At 42.6% G+C, this 25,033-nt stretch overlaps 1 protein-coding gene across 13 annotated transcripts in view; it reads left to right on the top strand.

Moving 5' to 3' along the window:
• The first annotated feature begins 7,888 nt into the window (after positions 1–7,888).
• LOC108703545 (misshapen-like kinase 1) overlaps positions 7,889–25,033 on the top strand; it is a 77,109-nt gene continuing 59,964 nt past the window's right edge. For 6 of the 13 annotated variants that reach the window (XM_041588966.1, XM_041588972.1, XM_041588971.1 and 3 more), the window contains exon 1: positions 7,890–9,140. In XM_041588966.1, the coding sequence (XP_041444900.1) occupies positions 9,084–9,140 (57 nt within the window). In that variant the 5' untranslated portion in view covers positions 7,890–9,083. Of the gene's footprint in view, positions 9,141–25,033 lie in introns of all 13 variants that reach the window. The other 7 variants (XM_018239727.2, XM_018239728.2, XM_018239725.2 and 4 more) reach the window with 2 other exon arrangements.

Below are 25,033 nucleotides of genomic sequence, written 5' to 3'. Positions count from 1 at the left end.
AAAATGATGGTTGATCCCAATTTTTTTAATAGGGAATAAAGATAAATATATAGGAAGGTCAGTGATCCCAATGTTATTAATAGGGAATAAAGATAAATATATAGGAAGGTCAGTGATCCAATGTTATTAATAGGGAATAAAGATAAATATATAGGAAGGTCAGTGATCCCAATGTTATTAATAGGGAATAAAGAGAAATATATAGGAAGGCCAGTGATGTGATATGATCCCAATGTTATTAATAGGGAAAAAAGATAAATGTATAGGAAGCCCGGTATTTTTTTTCCAGAAAAGGTGGCAACCCTATCAGTAGGTCTGAGATCAGGTCTGGATTTTCGGATTTGGACTTTTTGCAGCTTCGGGGTATAATACATTTTGAAAAATGTAAGGGTTTTTTCCCCACTAAAAATTTTGATTTTTTATTAAAAAAAAACTAAATTTTTTTAAGTTTTTAACATTCGGGCTTCAATAAATAACCCTCTCAATGGTACATCTGTGGTTTCTGAAAGCATCTCCACTTTACAGTATATGTTTTGACTAATCCCTAATTGCGTGTTTGTGAGTGTAAAATGTCTCTAATCTGCAGGAAAGGAGCAGCGGTGGATCAATACCGGTGAGTAATTCAGAAGGTTCCGACTGTTTGTATCCTCCATGGCTGCCATCATTCTAAACATTAAACCTGCACATTAAGCTTTTAGTGAAGCCCAGCAGCTACTCGCTGAGATTAAGAAGCACTTTCAGAGAGTGCCTGCTGTCATACGGGAAGAGTTGGAAGCAGTGCAAAACCGCTCTATACACGTGCCCAAATCTCATTGCTTAATAACAAGGGGATCCATCATTTGATGACTGTGCAGAACCGTTAAAACCCATCAGTGCTTATATCAAATGTATCTGTTCAGCCCCTCAATGATTCCAAAGCCGGTGGCAAGAGTCCGCTCTCTCTAACAACAGTCTGTCTTTAGCAGAATAATTATCAATACTCTGTAAATGCTGAGTATCAGAAATAATCACATTTTCTCTCTACTGGGGGCTTCCTGCAGCTTTCATTGTTCATACAATTATTCTGCTCAAGGCATGCTCCTGTGAGTCCAAATTGACTTATATAACCTGGAACTGTTGTGGTTCCTACAGTCACTGTCCACACTGTAACACAAAGTAATTGACTCACAAATGCTAAAAGAATAATGTAATTTAGCAAAATACATAAAAATAAACCATGATGCCATCATTAAATTCTCTGAATTAAAAACAACTATAGTTTTAAAATTTAGTATTGCTTCCAGTTAGCCCATCTAGTCCCAAGGCCAAATACCCTTTTATTTTTACTGTATTCAAATATTTATAACGGGAGAGAGAATAAAATTTAAAAAAAAAAACAGAATTGGATTGATTCTGTCCTGAATCTAGCCTTGCTCACTAATACCCTGGCCTTGAGGGCAGAGCCATCTGTTTGGCTGTTAGAGCAGTTCTTTGTTTTTCTGTGCTATGGAGTGGAATCTCCCTATTAACAATTCTATAAAAACTCTGTGATTCCTTTTTTCAGGGTTCTTACTTCTTGTGAGTTCAGAATCCACACAGCTCGTGTCAAATTAAAGTTGTTTTTCAACTCAAGTGATCTCCGGTTCCTGAAATTTCATGACATAGATTAAAAGAAAAACAACATTTTGCATAATTTATTTTCAATCTTCGTTTTTATCCACATCCAAATATAAAATGTAGGACTATAAAGACAAAATAAGGACAATAAAGGTGGCAATGACCTTGCAATTATCTAACCTGGTCGAACCAGGGAATAGAATATGTTCTACCAAGAGGTTGGACAGTACAAGGTAGGAGCTCAACAGCACAATCATAGTCTCTGACATTAGGATAGTTACTAGCACTGAAGGCTGTTTTTCTTTTATAAAAGTCATCACATTGTTCCTTTTACATGGTGGAGCAGAAACTCTATAAAGAGAAGTAACAGAAGACAGAAGTAGAGGTAGAGTTAGGTAGGTAGCTGATCCAATATAACAGTAACCAGAAAATCAGTTGAAAGCCCCATGATGACTGGATTGGTCGAACTAAATATCACCAGATGGGTATTAGTCTCTTAATGCGCTGCACCTACAGAGGACCACCATCAACAGCCTGTCCTGTTCCAGTTCTAATTCTGCCTCTACGCCCACACTTTCCTGTCCTGCTCTGTCTAGTCCACTGCCCTGACTGTTTGCCCTCATCACCCTTTCCTACCTCTGCCTCCTCAGCACCCCCTACCCATCCCTAACAGAATGCTCAAGGCTGGTGGTGAGGAGGGCTGCTTTGTACAGGGCAAGGTCAGTCCTGATTGGCTGACCCCAACCCACCAACAAAGAAGCTGGGGTGAAACAACTAACCCTGAGACCCAGCATAAAAGCAAATAAGAACTTGCTGGCTGCTCTCCTGGCCCAGTGGTTAGGGCAAGCAGCCAATGATCAAGAGGTCCCAAGATCAAACCCCAGTCTGACAGAACATGAGTCTGACACAACATGAGTCTGACACAACATGAGATACCATGAATAACAACACATTTACAGAAAGATATTTCAAGGGTTAAAATCAAAGCCATGTCAATAAATCTGCCTAGTGCTGCAGAATAGGATAAAGCAGAGGTCTCTTTGATGGCATGGAATATATGACGATGAGTCATGACGAGAAGCTTGAGTCATGTTGGAGATGCTCATTGTCACTGGAGTTTCCCGCTGGTTCCCCTTAGAAAGAGAAGATTCAAAGTGAATGGCCAGCGACAGAACTGGTTTAAAGAGTCTCATGCCCTAAACAGAGAGGAGAATATACTGTTTTGCATATGTATATATGGCAATTAAACAGCTACCACTGGGATCTCTCTACTCGTGAGCCTCCATTAGCCAGTCTGTGGGTCTGTGTCTCTGTTCTTATATGCCCCACTGCTGCTAATATAACACTAATGGCAGAGACATTGTGGAGATTCAGGGAGATTTAGTCGCCCGGCGGCAAATCGCCTCTTCTTCTGGCGACTAATCTCTCCGAACTGCCTTCCCGCCGGCTAGAATCTAAATCGGGGGCGGGTTGGCACTTGGAGCGATTCGTTTTTGCCTCACGAGGAAAGTTTGGGCTACTTCAGAAAACGAGGGCCATCCTGCCGGTGATTTAGCTTCAGTCAGTCAGTTCAGGGAAATAAGTCGCCCAAAGAAGAGCTGATTTGTCGCCGGGCATCTAATCTCCCTGAATCTCCACGTGTGTCTCTGCCCTAAAGGAAACAAGAAAAACAGGATAAAAAGAACATAAACAACCAAGCAATAAATCCTATCAATACCCCAGTAAATTTCTCATGGATTTGGAAAATGGTTTCCTGCTGCTCAATTCCTGGTCATTGTGACTGTCTGTCCTCACTTGGCCCCTCTCTATACACATACACAACAATTCAAGCACTTCATTTGAAAGACACGGGAGGCTGTTTGTAGTCTCCTTTAATCAGAAGTTAATCTTTAATCAGAGACTTTGAAGTAGCTCTTAACCTATGAGATTGAATTCTAGTATTATATTCATTTAAATGCATTTGATAGCCTACCCAGAAAAAAAGAGGAAAATAAACTGATAGCATCGTTCTAGCATATTCCCATCTGCTCCTCTGCTGTGATTCACAGCAGGGATTAAAGGAGAAGTAAAAGCTAAAATTAAGAAAGCTTTATCAGAAAGGTCTATATAAAAACACCAGTAAACCCTCAAAGTAATGCTGCTCTGAGTCCTCTGTCAAAAGAAACATCACATTTCTTTCCTTCTATTGTGTACTCATGGGCTTCTGTATCAGACTTCCTGTTTTCAGCTTAAACCTCCAGGGCTAGGGCTTGAGCATGCTCAGTTTGCTCCTCTCTCCCCTCCCTCCAGGGGAATCGGATTGCAGTGGGTGCAAGAAGTGCATGGCGGGGTATAGGGGGGTTTACAATGGAGCGGGGGTCTAAACAGTTCAAAGTAGCAACTTCCTTTTAATATATAACTTGCCTTATGGAAACAGTAGTATTTCAGCAGTGACATAAAGTTTATTGGATTAACAGAAAATATACAATATGCATCATAACAAAATTAGACAGGTGCAAAAATTTGGGCACCCCAACAGAGATATTACATCAATACTTAGTTGAGCTCCTTTTGCAAATGTAACAGCCTCTAGACGCCTCCTATAGACTTTGATGAGTGTCTGGATTCTGGATGTGGCTATTTCTGACCATTCGTCCATACAAAATCTCTCCAGTTCAGTTAAATGTGATGGCTGCCGAGCATGGACAGTCTGCTTCAAATCATCCCATAGATTTTCCATGATATTCACGTCTGGGGGACTCCAGAATATTGTACTTGTCCCTCTGCATAAATGTCTTTGTAGATTTCCAAGTGTGTTAAGGGTCATTGTCTTGTTGGAATATCCAATCCCTGCAGCGGAACTTCAACTTTGTGACTGATGCTTGAACATTATCCTTAAGAATTTATTGATATTGGGTTAAATTCCCTGAACTGTAGTCCCTGAACTAGCCACACAGCCCCACAGCATGATGGGACCTCCACCAAATGTGACAGTCGGTAGCAGGTGTTTTTCTTGGAATGCCGTGTTCTTCTTCCGCCATGCAAAGTGCTTTTTGTTATGACCAAATAACTACATTTTTGTCTCATCAGTCCAAAGCACTTTGTTCCAAAATGACTGTCTTGTCTAAATGAGCTTTTCCATACAACAGGCGACTGTGTTTGTGTGAGTGCAGAAAGGGCTTCTTTCTCATCCCCCTGCCATCAGGGCAGCCATCAGGGGGTGACAGGGGGGAGAGTTGTAGGTGGGGCCGAGGGTAAGGGGGGCCAGGCCATGCCACACTTACTTGATTAGTCGGGCCCCTCTGCTTTCTGAGAGCTGAGGGCAGGAGCACAGGTGGAGGCATCTTCTGTCCATTACTTTTCCTTATTGGTCACAGAGTTTAAGTCCCGGTTGAGCTGCTCAGGGATTGGATAGCTGAGGTTTGAACTTCCCCTCCAGCTCATCCAATCACCATGCAGCTTTACCGGGACTTAAAATGCTGTGACCAATAAGGGAGCAAAATGCTGTCAATGGAAGAAGATGCAGCCACCAGTGCTCCCCTCCTCCCTTCTGTAGTTGGCAGCTCACTGACAGCAGGTGGGCCACACTAATGAAGTAAGTGTAACATGGCAGGGCCCCCCCTAAAGTTAACCCTTTGTGGTCCCTGTTGTGTGGTGGGGCCCTGGGCACCAATTTATTTTTTCAAACTTCTTACATTTTTTTACATGGATGTTTAAGGGGGGTTCTTGCCACCAATGTTCTTATAAAGTGGGGGGGGGGGCTGGCCACCAATTTTTTTTTTTTTTTTTACCATGTGGGGTCCTAGCCACCAATATTTTTAATGGGGGGCCCTGACCACAAATGTTTTTTTTATGGGGGGCCCTGACCACCAATATTTTTTTATCAAAATGTGGGAATCCTAGCCACCAATGTTTTTTTTTTTTTATTACTGTGTGGTAGGGGGTGGACCTGTGGGGTGGGGGCAGACCTCTAGGTGGGGGTTGCGATGGGCGCAGTCCAGGGGTCCCAGGAAATTTTGTCGTATGGGGCCCTGCAATGTAGAACGATGTACAGATACACCTGCATCTGCAGCAAGATGTTCTTGTAGGTCTTTGGAGATGATCTTTGGCTTGTCTGTAACATTCTCACAATCCTCCGCATATGTCGCTCCTGTATTTTTCTTGGCCTGCCAGACCTGGGTTTTACAGCAACTGTGCCTGTGGCTGCCATTTCCTCATTACATTCCTTACAGTTGAACTGACAGTTTAAACCTCTGAGATAGCTTTTTGTAGCCTTCCCCTAAACCATGACACTGAACAATCTTTGTTTTCAGATCTTTTGAGAGTTGCTTTGAGGAAGGATCCCATGCTGTCACTCTTCAGAGGAGAGTCAACTGTTAGTATGATGTAGAGAGGGATATTCTGAGACAATTTGCAATTGGTTTTCATTTTTTATTATTTTTGGTTTTTGACTTATTTAGCTTTTTATTCAGCAGCTCTTCAGTTTGTAATTTCAGCCATCTTTGCCAGGATCCAAATTCCCCTAGCAATCAGGTATTAATATGAAAAAGAGACTGGAATATGAATAGGAGAGGCCTGAATAGAAAGATGAGTAATAAAAAGCATACCTCCCAACTGTCCCTTTTTCGGAGGGACAGTCCCTCTTTTGACAGCTCAACCCGCAGTCCCTCATTTGTACTGGAAAGTCCCTCTTTTCTCTGCACTGAACAGCCAGAAAAAGAAACAAAGTTTCTCACTTAATTGGCTTTTAGCAGAGAGCCCAGAACAGCTAACAGGTGCAAATAAGATACTTTGTAACAATTTTAAAAAACAAAAACACAGTTTAGATAAGGAGAAATATTTTCAAACTTTCATAACCTGCCTAATTTTGTAAAACAAACATGGTAATTATGGGGTGTGGCCAAAAAATTACTGCACTACGTGCAGAAAATTTTTTTTTGTCCCTCTTTTTACTTTCAAAATGTTGGGAGGTATGTAAAAAGTAACAATAACAATACATTTGTAGCCTTACAGAGCATTTGTTTTTTAGATGGGGTCAGTGACCCCCATTTGCAGGGCTGATCCTATCAAATGTGGGGCCCAATTGGGACCATGTTGGCGGGGCCCCTAGACAAAGTGTTGCTGGCTACTGACACACCAAGTATTTAGGAAAATAAGGGCATACAGGCACAAAATAGAAAGGAAAGGGGCAGAGAAGGTAAGAGAGTGAGAGGGATGAAATAGGGGCACATAATAGGGGCACACAGGGTAAGAGAGAGAGGGAGGAAATAGGAGAGTGGACTGGGCCAATTAGTTTGGGGCTGGGCCGATTCAGCTTGGGAGCAGGCTTGGTTGGATTGGGGGCAGGCAGGGCCTATCAAGGTTGGAGGAAAGCTGGGCCTCAGGGCCAGAACTAGGGGTAGGCAGAGTAGGCACGTGCCTAGGGCGCAAAGCTTGGAGGGCGTACCTTTCTCCGCTTCCTACCCCTAGTCCGGCTGAGTGCGCTCCTCTCCTCTGCAGTCCTGCGTGCTGTTTGTGCGCGTGGTCATGCATGCGCGTACAGGAGAGCATACCGGAAGGGGGTGACGGGTCAGTCAGCGCGCATGCGTGCGTACTTCCTGCACGCGCGGTGGAAGGGGTGCCACGGCTGGCTGGGTTACTGGGGCGCCTGGCCGGCGTGGCCCTATGAGAGTTGGGGGATAGGCTGGCTTCAGAGTTGGGGGTGGGCTGGACCTATGGATTTGGGAATGGGCTGAACTCTCAAAGTTGGGGGCAGGCCAGGCAGCATCATGTGCTGAGGGAAATATTATCTGTGCTGCCCTGAGGCCTAAGGCCGGCCCTGCCCATTTGAAAGCTGGAAAGAGACAGACAAGAAATGCAAATCATTTAAAAACTATAAAAAATAAACAAAGAAGACCAATAGAAAAGTTGCTCAGGCTTGGACCTACTGAAAGTGAACTTTTATCTATAAATACAGTTGAAATGGGAGGTTGGGACATATATTTCTTTTTTGGAAGGAGATTTATGACACGAGAAGAAAGTTTCTGGGATTCAGTAATCGTATAAAGGAACAGAAAGCATTAGAGGCGGGTCACAACTCTATACAGATCATTTTTATTCGCAAAACACACTTTCCTCAAGAAACATTTTTGCCATCTTCCAATATGGCCGCTGTTCAACTCTCAAGAACATTGCCACGCCTTCTCTGTCTCTGTCACAGTCTCACGCTCTGGGAATCTCCACCCAACCTTCAGAAGACGCATAAACCACGCCCAGGTGTCTTTAGCCACCCCCCTTTTTTTTTAAACCACAGCTTTCCTTCTATGCCTCAGGTGCTGCCTCAGTATTCTCAATGCGGTTGACAGTCACGTGACTTCGTTTCCCACCAATCGCTGGGGTTGAGCTGTTGCGCGGGATCCTCCCAGGTGCAGCGCGCGGACCCTGGTGCGCGTGACACGTCCCAGGTGCGGCCTCGCGCGTTAATCGGATTATACGGGTAAAGGGAGAGAGGAGAAACGTGGGAGGAAGGCTCGTCATTAGTGGACGGACCCGTGGACGGAAGTGTATCCGTGAGGAGAAGAGGGATATCGCTACCTCACAGGGAGCAACCCCACCCCCAGGACAGGATTGAACTTGACCTGGATCTGTAGACTTTCACTGCTGAAGGGAGATACCAAATGTTTATACGGGGGGAGCATTGAGATTACCCAAAGCCGTTTTTTTTTTTTTTTTTACACTGCGCTTGGAACTCGGGCCTGCTCGCTCCCCCTCTACCTGTGACACCTGCTCTGGAGGGAACATTACAGGCTGCCAGTGGCTGTGTCTTTTTTGAGTGGGCGTGGCTGTGGGCACCTGAGGTGGGCGTGTCTGTGTGTGGGATTAGTGTAGGAGTGGGAGTTTGTGAGTGCTGCTAGTTCTTGTCAGTGGGGGAGTTGTGTGCTGCTCCTGGGAGTTGTGTACATACAAGTGCTTGGCCAGGCCTGTGGTGTTGTGTGTGTGTGACCCCTGTGTGCATGGGAGCTGACAGGTGGTGTGTGTGTGAGTGTGCAGGCCGTGAGTGTGTGGGTGTTGTGTAAGTGCTGCAGCTGGTGGGTAGGTACAGACAGAGGGCTGTGTGATTGTGTGCGGCCGCTGCAGCTCTATAGTGTGGGTGTGTTACTTTTGTGTGGCTGTGGGAGGTTGCATTTGCTTTGCTCTGCAGCATGTGACTCACTGCAGTTTGTGTGTGTTTCACTGTCGCCTCGGGGCGCCCGGTATGCCTTGTAGCGTGCGACACTGAGCATCTCGTCTGACTGGGGAGCTGCAGTGTGTGTGTGTCTCATGAGTCTGTCTTAGTGTTGCTGCAGTGGATGCACACGTAGATCATCCCTCTGATTGTGTATCTGTAGTGTGTGTGTGTGTATCACTGTTTCTGGACTAAAATGTGCCACTAGCACAAGCAATCGTGTGTGAATCTGTCTGTTGGCAACGACCCATGTGACCCCATTAACCCGTGTGCACTGTGACGTCACACACACAAGCTTGAGATCATGGCATCGGACCCCCCAGCTCGGAGTTTGGATGACATCGACTTGTCTGCGCTGCGGGTAAGGAGGGGGATTGACTCAGGGGGGCTTCATGTATGTTTGTTTATGGGAGAAAAGGCGTTGAATCGGTTACGTATACGCGATATCCGCTGATCTCATAGGCCTTCTTGTGAATTTACTTGGGCTGTAACTGGTGGAATGAGCAGGTTTTTCAGATCTTGCAAAACTACAGCTCCCTGCGTTAGGACGGCCGTGTCGTTGATTAAAGTGTTCTCAACATCTTTGCAATTGGTCTCGTGTTGTTTGAAGTGACCCCCCCCGGCAACAGAAGAAGCTGGTTTATACGTTTGTTTACTTCTGTTTCTTTGCAAGCGTTTCATTGAGATGTTCGACAGGTGTCTCAAACCGGATGGTGTTTTAAAGGGCAAGAAAAGGTGCCCTTAACATTTTATAATGGCATAGGGTTCATATGTTACTTCCCCAGGTCTGTAGATCTATTACGTCCACCATTCAATCCCTCTGTTGACCAGGTTCCTCTGTTTCTTTACAAGTTGGGCTTTAACACCCATATTGTATAGTTCTGGATATTTCCTGATTGTGTGCACTTGAGTAATGTTCATAAAGAAACAACTGAGAGTCACACCCAGCTCCAATTTGATAAAAGGCAATTCCCCAGGGTGAACTGGGATGGAGGGAGGGGACACAACCAGTCCTTACAACCGCACTAACCTTTGGCCAATGGATCATGTGGTGGTTACTATTCTTCATACTCACCTGCAGCTCTAATACTTCTGCCAAATGTGAACAAGAAATGCTTGAATGAGCTGGTACCACCAGATATTGTTCAGGTCATGGTGATTTGAACGTTTTGCACCAAAACCAAACAATCGGATGATCTTCATGGTGGGGATATTGGGGGTAAAATCCACTTGTTTGCTGACCTCGCCAAACAAGTGGATCTTTCAGTGTCTGGCCGCCTTTAGGTCAAGAAAAGGCACTTGGGTTCGCTTTTATGTCAATGTCGTTTGGGAAAGGGGTCTGGGAAGGTGGAAACACCACCATTCAAAACATGAGTCCAAGTGCCTGAAGCTGCCCCTATTAACTTGTGAAAGAAATGAGTGGTTCAGATATTTCTCAGTCTAAAGGTAGCCATACACAGAGAGATCCCAGATATGCCCACTTTGAGGTGGGCGATATCGGACTGATCCGATCGTGGGCCCCTAGGGCGTCGGATTGCGGGACTACATCAACGAAAGATACGGTCCACGATCCGACTGTATTTTTAACCCAATCGACATCTGCCCGACTTTTGGCCAGATATTGATTGGGGAAGCCCGTCGGGTGGCCCCATACATGTGCCAATAAGCTGCCGTCTCGGTCTGTTGGCAGCTTTTATTGGCCTGTATATGGCCACCTTAAAGGAGGCCACAGACGTACCAATAATATTGTACGTAAATAATTTTCCTATGATATTCTTTGTGTGTATCGAAGACTTGGATATCAGTCGGCTCATCGATCAGGCTGGCTGGAAAATTTTGATCTTTCCTGGAAACTTCTTTTGTAATTGTTACATATATGGCCACCTTGAACCCAGCCCAAAGCCCTCATCTACTTGATGACCTGTACCTGCATATATGGGTGGGATGAGCCATCATAAGAGAGGAGTCAGAACTGTAACATCACGAAAGAGGAGGGCCCCTGGTTGCACCTGGTGCTCACCTCCTTGGCTCAAATCCACCACAACTTTTGGGTTTTGGGTCAACCCACTCATAAGGGCTTGTACAGACTAGCATTAAACCTGCTCTCAGGTACAGGGGAGATAAGGAAGGAACAGTACGCATTTTATTTATGTAAAGGGACCCGTACTAACACAGATGCAAGAAGCAATGGACCCAACATGTTGCGTTCCACCTGCGTTTAGCATTACTAACATAAGTATATTTTGGATTGTGGGGGACTATCATAGAGCGGATTTAAATGGGTAGCTTGCATGGTATCCAGCAGGGTTCTCCATCATTCAGAGTCTGCCCTTGAGTATGGCTACCTTATTAGATCTATGTTAGAGCTCAGCATTTTACTACAATGACAAATGTCAAAATAAAGCCCTGATGGCACCTAATTGCTGCCCCAGCAAGGGATTCTCACTTCAACCCTTGCCTAAACTGCTTCTGGGTGGCACCAATAAGATCTTTTCTCTGGGTGCAGCACTGGGCACAGCAGATGATCCCATTAGGGACTTGGTGTTTTGACTTGTTGTGAGACACCCAGTGCTTTGTCACTCGCCTGTAACAGGGCACCTTTAACCGTAAAATTGGTTCCACGGATGAAGGTAGGGCCTAACAGAGCCCGCAATCCTACTGGAGGTTTGAACCAGACAATGCCGCTAGCAATCGATGCTGCATGGACCGAGGAGAAGCTTCTTTTGTGTGCAACCATGCTTATAGTCCAACATAGCTCTTGAGCTCTAAGCTTGACAATACCTTCCCCACTTTTATGGCTTTGTACTCTCTGGCTTGTCTACATGTTCCTTGAGCCTCAGGGCAATGGACTTTGTGGTCTTCATGAAATAGTGGGTGACAAAACATAGGAAAATGGGCTTCCATTGCAGTTCATTCATATTTCTACCATTGTGTCCGTAAAAGTATATAAAACCCGCTGCCGTTTTCCCTACCGACAAGGGTAGGCGATTTTTGGTTGTATGGTCAACAAAGCCCTCGTCATTATCTTAAGAGACAGTTGTTTCCTGGTTTGTAGACCTCCAGCTAGATGTCACGCTATTCATTTCAAGGCCCCCATAGACGCAAAGACTCTTCTTTGATGAACAACCGATTTTAGTGCCATCCAACCAATCCGTCAAATTATTGTGAGGTAAGTGGGAATTGAACGATCGTGCATCTAACGATTTTTCGTCCGACATCGGGCAGGAAATTTTCATCGAAAATCTATCTATTGTCCAATTGTTTTCAGGGCCAAGCAGGCAGCTGCCCTCAGTTTTCCTGGCTAGACTGGTTCGCTTGAAACGTTCTTTTTAGTTGATGGACAAATCGTACATACAAACGATCGTTTCAATATAAGCTTGGTCTAATGATAGCGAAAAGATCTTTTAAAAATCTTTATCTATGGCCAGCTTGACTAGTGGCTGTTGCTAAGCAACAGTGCCAGCCAGGTCCACAGGAGAGTGCATCAGTTGCTACCCAAATATTTGATGACTTTTAGTTTTATTTTTTAACCTCCGTTTTGCTGTTTTTTTTTTTTTTTTGTTTTTTTTTTAAGCTCTTGATTATGTTTGTATCCATATACAGTATGTATCGCCAGATCTAATCACGATTGCCATATGTAAGCTAATGCCCATGAAGTGGCCAAGCTGAGGCCTAGAGCGGGGGTACCCACAGACACAAGTGATACTTTCATAGCGGGGATAATGCTCGCTTTTACCGGAGTATTAAACCCGAGAGTGAAAAGATGAAATTGCCCAATTAAGCTTGTGAATGAGCCATGTTTGTGTTCTACTTGCAACAAGCACAATCTCCCCCGGCATCCATATGCCACATGAATAGCGCTGGTGGTTCTTTAGAAAAACTTCCGTTTCCATAGTGAGCCATTTATAGTCAATTTTCAGCCCATCTCGACTGCTGTTTTATCCTGCCTTTTTGTCTTTATTGTTTCTACCTTACCTCCGCCTTACAGATGGTGTTATTCTGGTGGCGGTGTAATATGAGACCACCTAAGGTGGAGGGCAGGGGCCGGAGGTTGGGGAAGTTTGGAGCAGAAGGCTGATATGGGAGCGCCTCCATTCACTAAATAGTGTACGTTATGTATGACCAAACAATTCGAGTTGTACTCGGTTTATGCTGGGTCGAACTTTCTCAGCATTCTCCACCTGTGCGGCAGTTTTTACTAGATTCCCAATTTCAGGTGCATTGCTGAGGCAATGGCAAAAGTTCCCAATACTGTTGCCTGTGCTGTTATCATGCCATGGAGTTGGACCTAAATGGCCGCCATGCTTTAAATGCTTTATTACAAGAGGGAAAGGTACTATTGGTGTGAGGGTCGATAAATTCTCGACCCGCACTTGACCTACTGTTCCCCTCTAGTTATAGACTAGCACCCGCTCTGCAGTGACTTCATAAAAGGGGCGCTGTGGGTGCAAGTCTATAAATGTGGGTTTCGACAGTGCTAGGGTCGCGGATGCGGAAGACCTGGAAGATTTTGTGCAGTAGCCAACTTGAACGTGCCAGACCCGCAAAAGGTTACCTAGAATAATTTGAGCAGCAGCCAATAGCAGCCAATATACAATATAAATTGGCACATATAGTGCATTGGCAGAGGATATTTTCCATCATGGTACAATTACGGGATCTGTTATCCGGAATTACAGGAAAGCCATCTCCCATAGACTTCAATTTAGCCAAATAATTAAAAATTTCAAGGATGCTCCTCATCCAGAATTCGGATTGTGATTTGGCCTTTTTCAGCAGGATTCGGACGACTTTTTGTGACTTTTTGTCACAAAACAAGAAAGTAAAAAATGTTTTCTGTTTCCCACCCCTAATTTGCATATGCAAATCAGCGGAATACCATTCCGAATCCTAATTCGCATAGGGTTTGGTATTCAGCCAAATCTTTCGCGAAGGATTTGGGGGCTTGGCCGAATCAAAAATAGTGGATTGGAGGCAAACCTGCCTATTGAAATTAATTAATGTTTACATTATTTTTTAGTAGACTTAAGGCATGAAGATCCAAAGTACACATAGATCTATTATCCAGAAAAGCCCAGGTCCTGAGTGTTTCTGCATAATGGGTCCCATACCTATATAAAGATGTTGCTGAAAATGGTTTAGTCTCAGTTGGGGTTGACAGGACTGTGGTCTTTTATCTAGAGTGTAAAGGGTTTACCTTATTATAGGGGCAAGTATTTTTCTGGCAGGATTCTTGCTTTAAAGGCCAAGTAAAGCCCTTAAATATTCCAGCCCAGTTACAATAGGACTGTAGTACAAAACCTATGAATAGTTAAAGATATTTCCTCTCATAAGTATAACTAGGTTGGTGCCGACATTGAGGATCTGCAGCCCCAGTTGCTTCCCTAGGCATGAGAAAGGAACAGGATGGGGGGCCTGCAGTAGTTCAGACATGGGACCCGTTATCCAGAAAGCTCTGGCAAGGGCCATCTCCCGTAGATTCCATTTGAATCAAACCATTCAAATTTTTAAAAATGATTTCCTTTTCCTCTGTAATAATAAAACCGTAGTAGTACTTCATCCAAATCCTAATTGGAGACAATCCAAATAATGGAAAGATCCCTTATACGGAAGACCCCAGGTGCCAAGCATTCTGGATAACGGCTACCTATTTTGTTGGACGGTATGTTAGCCAGTAGCACTGTGACGTCTCCGGGATCTTACTGCTCAGAGATCCAAAAAGGTGCTTGAAATAAGAGGGGCGCTATTGCCCCAAATCACTACTAGAGCAGTGAAGTCATCAAGCTTTTTGGGTTTGGCAACATTACCCAATATTTTGTTTCTGTTCTTTAATTTTGGTGTCTGTATAATTTCCCCATTTATGTTACTCGTAGGAACTGTATGAATAACTCTGCAGTGATACCGTCTAGATTTTCCAGACCAGAGTCAGCAGATTGTTGGGGTTTTTCTTACAGAATCTCTGTTTATTATACTGTTTTTTTTTTGGCCTGAGTTCTGCCTTCTTTTCAGAACAGGACTGATTGATTTTACCTGAATGGAACCAACTACATGAGCTTGATATATATATATATATATATACATATAGTGAATAAAGTACCCCCTCTTGTAAAATATAAGGATATTATAAGTTACTGAGGAGTTTCATGACCATATAAAAGTACGAGGCCAAGGTCATGGAACTCCGAGGTAACTTCTAATATCCTCATATTTTGCAACAGGGGGTACTTTATTTATTATAATACACACTTTTCAGTGAGTCGTGTAACAGAAATGACATCATTACTCACCATTTATATCTGATGACATCACTAGTCACCGTTTAAAAGTATCTAATTTACAAGTTATTTATGGCTTTTGTCTTATATCATAATACACAAAAATCATGACTATCCTGTAAATAATATCCTTATAAATGGTGACTAGTGATGTAATTAGTTAAAAACGGTGAGTAGTGATCGTCATTTCTGTCACATGACTCACTAAAACTTGTGTATTCTAATAAAGTACCCCTTGTTGGAAAATATAAGAATATTACAAGTAACCTCGGAGTTCCATGACCTGTATAAAAGCACTCGGCCTTCGGAACTCCTCTGTGACTATAATATCCTTATAATACACAAAAGCCATGAATATCTTGTAAATTATATCCTTATAAATAGTGAGTTCTGATGTCACCAGTTATAAATGGTGAGTTCTGATGTCATTTCTGTCACACTACTCACTGAAATTTGTGTATTATAATAAATAAAGTATCCCCAATTGTAAAATATGAGGATATTAGAAGTTACCTGGGAGTACCATGACCTGTATAGCTCGGCCTTCGGCCTCGTGTTTTTATATGGTCATGAAACTCCTCGGTAACTTATAATATCCTTATATTTTACAAGAGGGGGTACTTTATTCACTATATATTTTACAATAAGGGTTACTTTATTCACTATGCAAACAGTGCTTAGTGATGTCATCCGTTATTAACGGAGCTAAGTGATGTCATTTTTGTCACATGACTCCCTAAATTATTATAATAAATAAAGTGCCCCTTGTTGGAAATATGAGGATATTAGAAGTAACCTCGGTCATGGAACTCCTCTCTGACTTATAATATCCTTATATTTTACAATAGGGGGTACTTTATACTGTTCATGTGTGGGAAGAGATCCCTGCAAAACCTAAAAACTGTGTGCAGCAACATTGAATTTGCCTTTCCTTGTCCTTTATGGTGTATAACAATGCATTGTGGGCCTGCACTGAGCGTTGTATGGTTGCAGGGATTTGGGAAACTCTGTCAGACTGAAGATTAGAAGTAGTTGATGGGACAGGGAAGGAAAACTGCAGTTACAGGAGATTTCCTGGACTCTCATTGAGAGAGGGACTTAATGTGAAGGGCGTGCGAGAGGGCTTGTTCTTGCCCTGCTCAGGAAGGAAAGAGAAAATGACTGTTCTCTGCTCATGAGAGTAGTACACAATAAAAGGAGCAAAGGAAAGCATTTGGGTTCAACTTTGCTGTGCAGGTACCAGTGCAGTCTGCAACAATCAGCTAATTTAAAGGGAATCTGTCACGGGAAAACTTTTTTTTTTTTTCAAAACACATCAGTTAATAGTGTTGATCCAGCAGACTCTGCACTGAAATCTGTTTTTTCAAAAGAGCAAAGAGATTTTTTTTTTTTTTAATGTTTAATTTTGAAATCTGACATGTGGCTAGAAATATTGTCAGTTTCCCAGGTGCCCCCAGTCATTTGACTCGTGCTCTGATAAACTTCAGTCACTCTTTACTGCTGTACTGCAAGTTGGACTGATATCAACCCCCCCCCCCCAGCAGTCAAGTCAACCCTACTCTCCATGAGTTGGCCACTCGGAAAGGTTTTGTCTATGTAAAACAGGCACAACCTCACGTAGACTTCCTATTATAAAGTAGATTATAAATTAAATCAGAAAATGTCAAATATAGAATACTCAAGGTTTTGAATTAGCAGGAGCAATACAATAAAACTATATCAGCTTGATATTCCTCTGAAATAAGCACAATTCAGCAGGTACAGCCACTAAGTTTGCTCATAGTCTGTACAGAGAGACCCCATAAAACTATGGCAGCATAGGCATTCCATGTACTAAGCACAATTCAGCAGGAACAGTCCCCTAAGTTTGCTCATAGTCTGTACAGAGAGATCCCATAAAACTATGGCAGCATAGGTATTCCCTGTACTAAGCACAATTCAGCAGGAACAGTCCCCTAAGTTTGCTCATAGTCTGTACAGAGAGATCCCATAAAACTATGGCAGCATAGGTATTCCCTGTACTAAGCACAATTCAGCAGGAACAGTCCCCTAAATTTGCTCATAGTCTGTACAGAGAGATCCCATAAAACTATGGCAGCATAGGTATTCCATGTACTAAGCACAATTCAGCAGGAACAGTCCCCTAAGTTTGCTCATAGTCTGTACAGAGAGATCCCATAAAACTATGGCAGCATAGGTATTCCCTGTACTAAGCACAATTCAGCAGGAACAGTCCCCTAAATTTGCTCATAGTCTGTACAGAGAGATCCCATAAAACTATGGCAGCATAGGTATTCCCTGTACTAAGCACAATTCAGAAGGAACAGTCCCTTAAGTTTGCTCATAGTCTGTACAGAGAGATCCCATAAAACTATGGTACATAGGTATTCCCTGTACTAAGCACAATTCAGCAGGAACAGTCCCCTAAATTTGCTCATAGTCTGTACAGAGAGATCCCATAAAACTATGGCAGCATAGGTATTCCCTGTACTAAGCACAATTCAGCAGGAACAGTCCCTAAGTTTGCTCATAGTCTGTACAGAGAGATCCCATAAAACTATGGCAGCATAGGTATCCCCTGTACTAAGCACAATTCAGCCAGGCAGTGTAAGGTAATACTCCAAACATAGTATGGTAATGTCTGAAAGCATCATGTGGTACTTTTGAATATTGATACGTTTGGGATAAAAATGAATGTATTTTACTTATTAATTAGCAATTTTTAAGTTTTCTTGGGAAGGTATGTTCTTTGGTGCCTCTTTTCTCTCATCAAAAAAAATTATCCAGAAAATGAAAACAACCTTGCTGACTTTAATTTATGGCATTCATTCTAGACAACATCACAGGATTACATCACAACATGGCAGGATTAATATCCATTTATTGGAAAGGGTCATTTACATTTGTTACGTTGCTGCCTGAAGAGGCCTTTTGACCATTGAGCTAACTGTTAGTATGATGTAGAGTGTGATATTCAGTGATGGGTTCCAATTGGTTATTGAGTTATTTAGCTTCTTAAGCAGCAGCTCTCCAGTTTGCAGTTTCAGCCATCTGGTTGCCGTGGTCAAATTCCTCTAGCAACCGTGCATTGATTTGAATAAGAGACTGGAATAAGATGGGAGAAATAGAAGAGAAAGCTGTAATGAAGAGCAAGAGTGATAAAAAGTAGCAATAACAATAAATGTGTAGCCTAACAGAGCATTTGTTTTTTAATAGGGGTCAGTGACTCCCATTTGAAAGCTGTAAAGAGTTGGAAGAAAAAAGGCAAATAATTGTAAAAAAAAAAAACTATATAAATGAAATAATGAAGATCAATTGAAAAGTTGCTTAGAATTGGCCACTCTATAATACTAAAAGTTATCTTAAAGATGAACCACCCCTTTAAGTTGTTGCCCCACAAGTATTGATATTGGCACAGTGCAGAGTATCTTCCTCTGTACATGGAACATTGCAGGTGGTCCTGTGATTAAGTTCTTTGTGCAGAAACATAAACACAAGCTGAAGGCCTGTGGGAGGTAGTGAATACAGTGATACAGTGCGGTATACTTTGCCTTGCCATTCCTTCTGCTGCCAGTTAGCAAGGTGGCACGAAGAATAAAGGCTGATGTGGTCTTTAGTCCTGTTGCCATCACAGGGTTAATGAGGATTTTCTTAAAGGGGAACTATCGCGAAAATGAAAACTTGAAGGAAAACTATACCCCCCAAAATGAACACTTAAGCAACAGTTTATATCATATTAAGTGGTGTATTAAATAATCTTACCAAACTGGTATATATATTTAAGTAAATATTGCCCTTTTACATCTCTTGCCTTGGGCCACCATTTCGTGATGGTCTGTGTGCTGCCTCAGAGATCACCTGACCATAAATACTGCAGCTCTAACTGTAACAGGAAGAGATCACCTGACCAGAAATACTGCAGCTCTAACTGTAACAGGAAGAGATCACCTGACCAGAAAACTGCAGCTCTAACTGTAACAGGAAGAGATCACCTGACCAGAAAACTGCAGCTCTAACTGTAACAGGAAGAGATCACCTGACCAGAAATACTGCAGCTCTAACTGTAACAGGAAGAGATCACCTGACCAGAAATACTACAGCTCTAACTGTAACAGGAAGAGATCACCTGACCAGAAATACTGCAGCTCTAACTGTAACAGGAAGAGATCACCTGACCAGAAATACTGCAGCTCTAACTGTAACAGGAAGAGATCACCTGACCAGAAATACTGCAGCTCTAACTGTAACAGGAAGAGATCACCTGACCAGAAATACTGCAGCTCTAACTGTAACAGGAAGAGATCACTTGACCAGAAATACTGCAGCTCTAACTGTAACAGGAAGAGATCGCCTGACCAGAAATACTGCAGCTCTAACTGTAACAGGAAGAGATCGCCTGACCAGAAATACTGCAGCTCGAACTGGAACAGGAAGAGATCAACTGACCAGAAATACTGCAGTTCTAACTGACAGGAAGAGATCACCTAGTACTGCAGCTGTAAAAGGAAGAGATGCCGTGACCAGAAATACTGCAGGTCCAACTGTAACCAGAAGAAGTGTTGAAGCAAACGACAGAGCTCTGTCTGTTAATTGGCTCATGTGACCTAACAAGTATGTTTTGTTGGTATGTTTGTGTGCACAGCGAATCCTACGATCCCAGGGGGAGGTCCCTATTTTTTAAAATGGCAATTTTCTATTTATGATTACCCAGTGGCACAAACTACTAGAAAAGTATATTATTATGAAAATGGTTTCTTTCCATGAAGCAGGGTTTTACATATGAGCTGTTTTATGCAATATCTTTTTATAGAGACCTACATTGTTTGGGGCGTATAGTTTTCCTTTAATGTTAGTTTCAGAATACTAAAATAAGAAATTTTCTAAATGCAATCATATCTTATAGGAGGCTCCTTTTGCCTAAAAGATGTATAAGAGCTCACTCTATTAAATTCACCAGACATCATGTCTCTCTACTTGCAGAATTTGTGCAAAAGGCAGTTATTTTGTTAGATTTTGTTTGTACTGGAATCCGTTATTTGAGTGAGCTCTAATTCATCTGCTAGGAAAGGAGCCCCCCTATATATTGGATCTGAAGGTGGCCATACATGTACAGATAAAGTCGTGCAGTGACGAATGATCGGCGATCGATCGTTCGTTAAGTACGGGCGATCCATCATTAACACAGAGTACTATCTGAAAGGATATCTTCGTTTGGCAGAGAATGGTCGGTCGAAAGTAAATATTAACATAAAGACTATGGTCATAAGATTACGAAAACAAAATTCAGGAAGTGACATAACGTCTGTGGGCGGGTTGGCGTGCATTTAAACGAATGATTATAGTCTTTATTTATTAGAGGTCACTCTATTAAACTCACCAGACATCATGTCTCTCTACATGCAGGATTTGTGCAAAAGGCAGTTATTTTGTTTGTACTGGAATCAGTTATTTGAGTGAGTTCTAATTTATCTGCTAGGAAAGGAACCCCCATAAGATATTTTGGATCTAACTGTCAATGAATATCTGACACCCAACTGCTGCATGAAGAGAGTATGATGAGAAACAGATGCCGAGAGAGGGATAGTGATATGGGATTGGGATATTTCAGAAACAGTACAGAATATTTAATTGATTGTATTTAGAAAGTTTCTTATTTCAGCATGATGAAGCTTATATTATTTTTTTTTGCGATAGTTCCCCTTTAACTGAGACAAATGTCAGTCTGCTTGAGAAGGATTTCTTGCATCAACTGAAACCGAGCTATTTAATGGTCTCCATGATATCTCCAGGGAAGGAAAACTAGAGCAGCGATGGGCTTGTCTCAGCTGATCGCCTCCTGCAGATTCAAGCAGTGCTGCTATTTCCAGTGCAGAGTGATCTGTACAATATAAAGGTCATTTTGTTAAAGGAGAACTAAGCCTCAGTTAAGCAAAAGCCCCCTTCCCTGCTTTCTCCCTCCATAGTACCTTTCTTGAAGTGTCCCTGGCATTAGTGTTGGCATATTTGTGCAGAGTAGCCCATGGGCACTCTCTTTGTTATCTTTAGATCCTCTTGGAGATCTCCGGAGTACGAATATCAGCCTGCCCCGACTTACGCGAGGAATCCGAAGGTACTGACAATGGAGCCCATGAGGTTTGCTGCGTTGAATATGTCAACGTTGATGCAAGGGAAATTTACTATGGAGGGAAGGTGATGGGGTACTATCTTAAAGGAAAACGATACCCCCCCCCCAAACAATGTAGGTTTCTATAAAAATAAATTGCATAAAATATCCCGCTTCATGGAAATAAACCATTTTCATAATATACTTTATAAGTAGTATGTGCCATTGGGTAATCATGAATAAAAAATAAGGGCCGTCCCTTGGGATTGTAGAATTCATGGTGCACACAAACAAAGCATACATGTTAGGTCACATGATCCAATTAACAGACCGAGTTCCGTCTTTTGCTTCAACACTTCTTCCTGTTACAGTTAGAGCTGCAGCATTTCTGGTCAGGTGATCTCTTCCTGTTACAGTTAGAGCTGCAGTATTTCTGGTCAGGTGATCTCTTCCTGTTACAGTTAGAGCTGCAGTATTTCTGGTCAGGTGATCTCTTCCTGTTACAGTTAGAGCTGCAGTATTTCTGGTCAGGTGATCTCTTCCTATTACAGTTAGAGCTGCAGTATTTTTGGTCAGATGATCTCTTCCTGTTACAGTTAGAGCTGCAGTATTTCTGGTCAGGTGATCTCTTCCTGTTACAGTTAGAGCTGCAGTATTTCTGGTCAGGTGATCTCTTCCTGTTACAGTTAGAGCTGCAGTATTTCTGGTCAGGTGATCTCTTCCTGTTACAGTTAGAGCTGCAGTATTTCTGGTCAGGTGATCTCTTCCTGTTGGAGTTGCAGTATTTCTGGTCAGGTGATCTCTGAGGCAGCACACAGACCATCACAAAATGGCGGTTAAAGGCAAGAGATGTAAAAGGACAATATTTACTGATATATTTACCAGTTTGGTAAGATTCTTTAATATGCCACTTAGTTTATATCAAATGATCTGTTGCTTAAGTATTAATTTAGGGGGGTACAGTTTTCCTTCAAGGGGGTTTAGTTCTTCTTAAGTGATATACTGCCATGCCTTTTCAGAAATTGTTGCTCTGGGGGTCTTCATAAACCCCGGGCAGATTTGCATCTGAGCAGTAACCCATGGCAACCAATCAGTTGTATATTGTATGTTCGGGTTGTTGACCCAAACTGGTCCGGAAAAAGGGTGAATATAATGCAGTGATGCCTGGGATTCAGTTTGGGACTGATCCTGAAGCTCATTGTTTACGTAGCTGCCATATTTGTTAGAGAATGATAAAGCTTGGCATGAAGCAAGAGGTTTAATTAGGATATTTATTGGAAACTGGATAGATTTGGTAACACAAAACTGGCGTTTCATACAAGTGCATAGGAATTAAAGTAGCAATATATTTAAACTAGGGATGCACTGAATCCAGGATTCGGCCTTTTTCAGCAGGATTCGGATTTGGGGGGGTTGCCAGAGTTTGTGTGGGATAAGGCCAGTATATGAAGTTGTATGGCTTTGCCAGTATATGTGCCATGCTGTGAGTAATTAGTAGCTGAACATTACACACCGCACTCTATTAGACTGCACTCTAGCAAAGGCCGATCTTCTCAATGGTGCCATTGTCTAGCCCAGAGTAGCAGCTGACTGTCGGTCATGTATTCTGGCCTTGCTTTAGCTGTTCCTCCCCTCCCAGCCTATACAAAACAAATGCTGCGTGTGCACATGGAGTTTGGCCAGTTTTCCTACAAGGAGTGCCATCCTAACGGAACATACGAGGGAATTTGCCAGGCCCATCTCTGAGTTCAGCAATGAGATTCCAGCTGGTCCCTTGTGTGCTGGCCTTTTCTGCAGCAATCCCAGCCTTAATGAAGGGAAACCTGTCACTGTTTTGCTTGTTTAGTGCAGTAATGAGAACTGACATTTAGCCTGGCCTGTCGGCATCATTGTGTCAACTGTCACATACAGACACAGATTCACTTGCTGCTGCTGCTCCAGGAATCCTTAACCCATTTATACACAGTCATGAGATTGTTTGCTTGATTCACTCACTCATCTGTTCTACTGCTAACTATAATTGTAACTTAACTACATTAAATAGCTTTTTAATTAGTTTCCCTCAGACTATTATCCACTGTTACTATAGACACCATCTCTCCCTACTATACCTGCTATCCCACAGTCACACTCCCTTCCCAGAGACTATTATCCCACTGTTACTATAGACACATCTCTCCCTACTATACCTGCTATCCCACAGTCACACTCCCTTCCCAGAGACTATTATCCACTGTTACTATAGGCACCATCTCTCCCTACTATACCTGCTATCCCACAGTCACACTCCCTTCCCAGAGACTATTATCCACTGTTACTATAGACACCATCTCTCCCTACTATACCTGCTATCCCACAGTCACACTCCCTTCCCAGAGACTATTATCCACTGTTACTATAGGCACCATCTCTCCCTACTATACCTGCTATCCCTCAGCTATGTACTTAAATTTATCATATCCTATAATTTGAGGAAACATGAGGGAAGAGATTTAGGGCTGGTACAGACACGCAGTAGTGATCCTCCTAAATTCAGCCCCTTTGTCATTAAACAGATGGCAGTGCTAGGAAAAGAGGGATTAAGGATCCCTATGCACATACATGATACAAGCAGCTGCATGAAAGCAGATTGTTGGCATGCATCTCTTCACACCAACATGCCCTACATCTGAATATCAAGGCTATGAGCTAAGCCTTGAGGTGGACAATATTATGCTGATCCAATTGTTTGGCCAACAATCCAATAATAATTCCAGCTGTCGGACTGAGGACCGCATCAACACACATACAACGCTCTTGATGCAAAGTAAAAGTGAAAGCTCCACATATTGGGCTTCCAGGCCTGTCTTAAGCTTCTCTGGTTATACTCAAAAGTGTCACTGGCTGGTGATATGGCAGTTCTTGCTCATGTCCAGGTTGAAATACAGATTTAAGGTGGCTGTATACAGGCTGATTCTGTATAGTATATAACATATAGAGGGCCATACAAGGCGGGACCAACTTTCTGTTCCATTTGTTTGAATTGACATTGCCAATGATTGCAACAGGAGAAAGTGAAGAGCTGTTGAGGCTTTCACTTGACAAAACAACTAGATTCCATGGTTTATCCAACATTAGATATTTCAGTGCAGGAAATTAAAATTACCTACTGTATATGACTGATCCCTAAAGTTTACTTATGCCTTCTCACAATATGTTGCTGGAATTCCTGCCTTTCCTCCTGTCACAACTGGGGTAAACCCATTACGTTTGTGGGCCTCCTTGGTCTGATGAGCATTTTCAGTTCAGTGAACAAATTTTCAGTTCGATTCAGTCTGGCTTTTGTGATGGCCACTTTCGTACTTTCACTTTGTTGTTTTTCCTCATGATGCCATTTAATTTCTCAAGTGCACCAATATTTTTTTCAACAAAAAAGCAACCCTTGCATGCATCAGTTAGGATGGTGTTCTTTGACTTGACTTCCCTCTTCTTCAATACATAGCAATGATAATTGTGGCCAAACAGTCCTTTTTTCGGTTCCTCTGACTCTCTTCCAAAAGGTTAGCGCTTTGTCCTGGTAATCATATGCTGGATTCACTCAGGCTTTCTTTTTATTGGGCTAAAAGTTGGCGATAATGTCTTGTACTGTAGCCTTTCAGGCCATGATGATTATGGACTGGTGGATGTTTAGACTTTGGTACCTAATGCCTTCATCTTCATTGGTTCCTTTGTTGTTGTCCTATGGTTCAGTTGAACCTTTTGTTCATCTCTTAATTTGAGCCTCCTTCTGAACAATGGAGTGTCTGTGAGGTCCCAAGATTTCAGATGTTTGGAAATTGTTCCTAAAGTGGAAACCAAACTTGTGGAGGTGCACATGATGATGATGATGATGATGAT

The sequence above is a fragment of the Xenopus laevis genome, chromosome 3S (assembly GCF_017654675.1).
Source record: "Xenopus laevis strain J_2021 chromosome 3S, Xenopus_laevis_v10.1, whole genome shotgun sequence".
NCBI classification, from domain to species: Eukaryota; Metazoa; Chordata; class Amphibia; order Anura; family Pipidae; genus Xenopus; species Xenopus laevis.
This window is presented reverse-complemented; position numbering and strand designations above follow the sequence as displayed.